General features: G+C 40.5%; 1 protein-coding gene across 1 annotated transcript in view; it reads left to right on the top strand.

Moving 5' to 3' along the window:
• Positions 1–1,341: 1,341 nt before the first annotated feature.
• The window catches only part of ATIC (5-aminoimidazole-4-carboxamide ribonucleotide formyltransferase/IMP cyclohydrolase), a 34,051-nt gene continuing 29,067 nt past the window's right edge, over positions 1,342–6,325 (top strand). The window contains exons 1-4 of the mRNA XM_035007217.1: positions 1,342–1,410; positions 1,717–1,843; positions 4,535–4,611; positions 5,739–5,805. Of these exons, the coding sequence (XP_034863108.1) occupies positions 1,392–1,410; positions 1,717–1,843; positions 4,535–4,611; positions 5,739–5,805 (290 nt within the window). The 5' untranslated portion in view covers positions 1,342–1,391. The remainder of the gene's footprint in view (positions 1,411–1,716; positions 1,844–4,534; positions 4,612–5,738; positions 5,806–6,325) is intronic.

Below are 6,325 nucleotides of genomic sequence, written 5' to 3'. Positions count from 1 at the left end.
TTCTGACACTGTATTTCTGCCATTTAGGCAGAAAGGGCTCAATAAATATTTATTAAATTAAATATTTGAAATTCACATGCAGAAAAAATATCCAGTGCCAAATACTATTTATTTTCCTCTTACCACTATTCTCAGCATTATTTTCTCTGTTCTCTGCTTTCTATTTTCTATAAAAACCTAATGGTGAAAAAAAAAAAAACAAACTAATGGTGACTGGGCAGGGAGATTTCCTTTGTTAGCTTTGAACCTTATCTTTTTTAAATTCAAAGTTGGCAAACACAATCTGAAGGCACTGTGATAATCTTAATATTTCTTTTGGAAATGTGAGAAATATTCAGGGCAGGAAGTTCACATATTCAGAAGTTCTAAAACAGAGCTCTTGATTCTAGCCAATAAGTATTCATTTGGGGGAGTAAAGGAGAGACTGGAAGAATTGGGTAACAGATATATAAATAATAAGAAAATAGACTCCTTTCTGCAGCTGCGAGCCCCAGACTGAGAATAAAAGATAGGCAGTACTATTTTGTTATGTAATTCTGATAAGGAACATTTTAAAAAATCTCCGTAAACAGCAACATATATTTATTTTGTGGCAAAGGTGTTTTTTCTTTTTCAAAAAGAAACAAGTGTGCAGTTTTGTTTTCGTATTTTTAACTAAGAAAGGTGTTCTCTCCTCCTCCTTAACCATTATCGTTCCTCTCACCCAGGCTTGAGTCAAGTATTACTTACTGAGGCAAGACACCATCTTTAAGCAGATTTCGGGCTAGTCCATAATGTGGAATCAAAACTTAAACGAATGTCAATTTCACTTTGTTTTGCCTCTATCACGTGAACTGTGGGCTTAATCTTTAATTACGGGGTCTTCGTTTTATTTATTTTCTTTTCAGTCTACTAAAATGGGAGTAGACGATTGCCAAGATGCTTTCTACCTTCGCCGCTGTAGGAACTATTCCTGGCGTTGCTCTTGTTTTCTGCCAGTGTTTTGACACTACTTAGCTGCATTCCAGTCTCTGGAGACAGGCTGCCCTGGGCAACGGGAATTTGCCCCTGAGGTCCTGCGGCCGCCTCACCGTTGCGAAAAGGCACAAGTCACGCTCAGAATGTAACACTGGGGCGACGACCCCTCCAAGTTCCGGGCCTAGGAAGCTACAGTCTCACTCCCCCCTTCCCCTCAGCGCGGAGGTTCGAGTTCCACGCCACAAATTGAGCGGGGCGGGGCTTCGGGTGGGGCGGCCGGGTCACGTGGCAGGTCAGGTGACCGCCCGGCGCGCCCCGCCGTCCGCGCGCGCGCGCGCTCTACCTACTCGGCGCCCCTCCGCACGTGGCGTCCCCGCCGCCGCCCCCGCTCGGCCCAGACCCCGACCCCGACCCCGACCCCGCCGCCCGCAGCCATGGCACCCAGCCAGCTCGGTGAGCCCCTCGCGCGTCTTCCCGGAGCCCCGCCCGCGGCGCCCCTGCCTCGCGGCGTCCCGAGCCCGCAATGGCGGCGGCGGGTTGCGCGGCGGGACTGCGAGCCGCGCGGCCGGTTGGCGGTAGCGCGGCTCGCAGCTGTCTGACCCGGGGGAGGCCCCGGGCTGGGCCTGGCCACTGTGGGCCGCCGTGATGGCCTCGAGATTCGCGACTGTCCTCCCAGCCGACCCCTCCCCCCACCCCCAGGTCCTCGAAGGACTTAATGTCCTGTACTGCGAGTGATGAGAAAAATGTTTTCTGTTTCAGCCTTATTTAGTGTCTCTGACAAGACGGGCCTTGTGGATTTTGCCAGAAACCTAACTTCTGTTGGTTTGAATCTGATCGCCTCCGGAGGGACTGCAAAAGCTCTCAGGGATGCGGGTCTGGCGGTCAGGTAAGGCACGACTGAATTTTTAAGCTCAGCCCAGCCGGGACGTAGTGTGATCCGGTCCACCGGAAAGTCATGCCCCCCGGGCACAGGGAGTGAAAAGACGTCCTGTCCCCCTTCCGACTCCGCTTACCCCGTTACAGAAGAGGGAAGTGAGGCTCAGAGCGGTGTAGTAACTTGTGCTCAAGTTTACAGAGTTAAGTGAGGAGTTAGGTTCAGGGGTGGAACCCCAGGAGTCCCCATTTCAGAGCCCTCCTTCTCAGCCACTTCCTATGGCAAATTAACGTAGGCGGGCCGTTTGTTATTAAAGAAAAACTCAAATTACGTGATTCACATGATCTGTTTCGACTGGCTCTTTAATGAAGCTGTTGGCCGCGTTGGGATTCAGGTCTACCTGTGTTCCCTTACCATCTCTGTTAATTATTTGAAGGCACAAATCTAGCATTCGTTCGCTTACCCACAAGCTCTTATTCCTGGCAAAGTGATGGGAAGAAGGAATGAGCAAAAGATAAATCAGGCTGCCATTCCTGACCTCAAGGAGCCGACATTCTGGTTGGAGAGGGGTAACTACTGAGGGGTAGAAAATGAAAAAGGCTATAGGACAGCTCTAATGAACGGCAGTGAGACTTCAGTGGAAGGACATGACCACTCCTGAAATAACGTTTCAGAAAAGGAGTGAAAGATCTGTCTGCCGTTGCCATGTGAAAAATTTTGCTACTTGCCCTCTAGGTCGGATTACTACCTTTTTTAATCATGTAATTCTTCCTTCTGTGGGCAGTACACAGCTTTCCTAAATTTGACAAGTTCAAATGGCAAGAATGCCTTCCTTTATTTATTAAATAAAGGCTTTATATTTTCCAGTCTTTTTGCATCATCTTTTTGATGTTCTCATAAGAGCCCTGTAAGTATCATGAAGGGCGGGTCAGCCTTTTCTGAAGAGCAGCAGGGTGAGAATCCAAAATCTAGACTTCTTTCTTTTGGTGCATGTTGGATGCTGTTGTAGTTGGACCCTTCAAATGAAGCCAACTCCTTCTATAGCCTTTTTTTCTCCACCAAACTGTATTATGGAAATATTTCAGACATAATCAAAAGTAGACTATAATGAGCCCTCCTGTTGCATATCCATTCCTCAGTTTAAATACTTATCAGTTGTTGAGTCTTGTTTGATCTGTACCTCTACCCACTCGTCGTTTACCCATTATAGCTATGTATTTCTTAAAAATTGGGAAGGAAAATATTTCTCTCCTGTTGAGGTGTAAAACTGTTCACACATATTACACACACACACACTCTCTCATATAATCCTTACAACAACCCTTTGGTGCAGATAGTATTCTCTCCCTTTAATAAATAAGGAAACTTGAGGCACAAAGAAGTTGGGTAACTTGCCCAAGTTCATACAGCTAACACAGCTAATAAAATGCAGAGCCAAGATTTTATCCCAGGAAGTTAACCTGGAGGTGTGAGGTATACTGATGATATTTTAATTGATGACTATACAGCAGTGAGCATGCAGAGAATTATTTGAAGACTGCACCTGTTGCATGCAAATTCTGAAATCTAAAGGAGCAACAAGCTTTTTAATTACCCCACATGGTTTTTCATTCTAAGAATACATGTCCCTTCTTTGTTTTTAGCAATTATCCTCATTTGGAGAAACTGGATTTTATTTCCTGAATGCCAGAAAAGGGAATTTTGAATTGGACACCATGATGTCACCAGTTTTTAGTTTATTGGAAATATGTGAGCCCTTGGTCAGATACCAGTCATTTGCCAATGCCCTTAATAGGAGACTCTACCCAGGAAATTCTATATCCTATTGGAATTTGCTGTTTTAAAATATCTGTTATTTTTTTACTACACAGGCAATGTATGTTAGTTGTAGAAAATGTGAAAAATGAATGAAGTTATAAAGAAGATAGTAAATAGCTTATAATTATTTAACATGTTGATGTACTTCTTTCCAGTCTTTTTATAAGCATATATTTTATTTCATAGCTTATACAGAAGATAATTTTGCTTCTTGATATTGTTCACCTAACATTGTTAGCATTTTTTCATGTCATTAAAATTTGCTTGTAAATCAGGCGGACGGCTGGGGAGTTCATGCCAGTTTGGTGATCTGAATCGATATTTAAGTATTGCCTTGCATTTGACCCTTTGTCATATTTTGCAATTGTTTTTTCCAGCTTAATTTTTTTTCTGTGTAAAATTTTAACATTTTACATAGACAGATCTACTAATCTTTTGTTTAATGCTTTGAGTACATCCCTCATGTATTGAATTTTGGTAGTTCTTTGATTTTTTTTAAATGCTCAAACCTTTTATTCATTGGGAATTTATATGGGCTAAACCAGTATTATTCCAATACTAACACCACCTTATTAAAAGACAATCTTTTATTTCCCCACTCATTTGATTTGCCATCTTTACGTTTGTTTAATTATAAAGCTAAATGCTTGGTTTTTACTTTAGTCCGTTTCTGAGATAAAGATATTTTTAGTGCTTTTTGTATGTACTGCTAAATTACGTCTCAATTGAATGTATGGCATATGATTCAGTTTCTGAATTCTGAACATTCAGGCTCTGGAAAATCCCCCCAAATGAGGACAGTAGATGTAATGTTGGAAGATGCTTTAGAATAGTGTAAAATGACAGTTCAGCAGAAACAGCAATATTCAGTTCATCTATTTTCAGAGATGTCTCTGAGCTGACGGGATTTCCTGAAATGTTAGGGGGACGTGTGAAAACCTTGCATCCTGCAGTCCATGCTGGTAAGTGGTTGGTACTTTCAATTTAAAACAATCTGTGGTCTTCAGGAATATTTTGGTTGATTACTTTGTAGAATAAAATGAGGAAAAAGGCAGGTCATAAGCTCAGGAAATTATCTGTGAGTCTGTATTGGTTTTGTCACATTTGCTGCTAAAGTTCATATGTTAGGACCTGTTTAAAATCTAGTTTGCTTTATTATGCGATAGATTCACATTGTTTTTCTCTGCTCACTATTAGTCCTGATCTGATAACTAATTTAGAGTGATATTTTCTTCTGGAGTTAATGAAAATGTTTCAGCTTCATGTGTGAAAAGACTTATTACAATCCAAACTTAGAATGAAGTATCACAGTGTAACTGACTTTTTTTTTTTTAAGATTTATTTATGTATTTGAGAGAGAGCATGCACATGTGCGCTTGAGTGTGGGGAGAGGCAGAGGGAGGGAGAGAATCCCAAGCAGACTGCCCGAGGAGCTTGAGCCAGACAAGGGGCTCAGTCCCAGGATCCTGAGATCATGATCTGAGCTGAAATCACAAGTCAGATGTTCAACTGACTGAGCTACCCAGGTGCCCTTTTAACTGTCTTTTAAAAAAATTCTTTTTCAAAGTGCTTTAGTTCACTCATCTAAGACAAAAATTATGGTATCAACCAAAAATGGTGAGAAACAGGTATATTGCTAATTTACCAGTTAAAGTAAAATTCGGCAGAATAAAAGTCTGTTAGGCTGAGGAGGATCATCAGATAAGCCATTTACTTATGGGAGCACATAGGTTAATGGAACTGGTAACAGTTATGTGAAAATTCTTTTATATTTTGTTGCTTTAAAGAGGGTAAGGGGGGCACCTGGCTGACTCAGTGGAGTGTATGGCTCTTAATCTTGGGGTTGTGAGTTCAAGCCCCATGTTAGGTTACAGAGATTACTTGAAAATAAAAAATCTTAAAATAAAAGGGGGGGAATGAGGAACTGTTACAAGAGCTTTTTAAATATGCTCTAAATTTTTAACTCGCTCTTTGTCTTCTTGATTAGGCAGTATTAGAGACTTTAACTTGATTGGTGGGACCATATTGGAAAGAAGTATCTTATTCTGATGTGTTTTTTGAACCTAATACTTTAACTTTGTTAAATTAGGAATCTTGGCTCGTAATATCCCAGAAGATAGTGCTGACATGGCCAGACTTGATTTCAGTTTTATAAGGTAAAAATTGGAAGTTAAAATTTTAATACATTAAGGATCAAAGACAATGAGTATGCCAAACCTGGTGCCCTCCCTTTTAAGACCAAGATTAACATTAGGTGTAATTTCCTATTCACTCACTATAACATTTATTGAATATCTTCTGTGTGACGTTGTATATACATAAGCATTTTTAATTTACTAAGTTTATATTACCAAAATTCATACTTAAACTAAAAAAAACTTATTTTTTAAGGAAGTTATGACCTAAATGTTCGTACATATTAGCAATGTAGTTACTTGCATAAAAATAAGCAATATTTCTTTTCAATGTATATAACTTCCTTGAGCTATATGACCTATATACCATATAATTTCCCAAATTAAAATCTACAATTCAATAGTAGTTATTATATTCAGAGTTGTGCAACCATTACCATAGTTAATATTAGAACATATTCATCACCACCCCAAAAAAAACCCATGCCCATTAGCATTCTTTTTTTTTTTTTTGCTTTGTAATCAGTATATTAAGGAGACA

The sequence above is a fragment of the Mirounga leonina genome, unplaced genomic scaffold, assembly GCF_011800145.1.
Source record: "Mirounga leonina isolate KUSES-001 unplaced genomic scaffold, KU_Mleo_1.0 Mir_151, whole genome shotgun sequence".
Taxonomy (NCBI): Eukaryota; Metazoa; Chordata; class Mammalia; order Carnivora; family Phocidae; genus Mirounga; species Mirounga leonina.
Note: the sequence above shows the minus strand (reverse complement) of the source record. Positions and strands in the feature narration are given on the sequence as shown.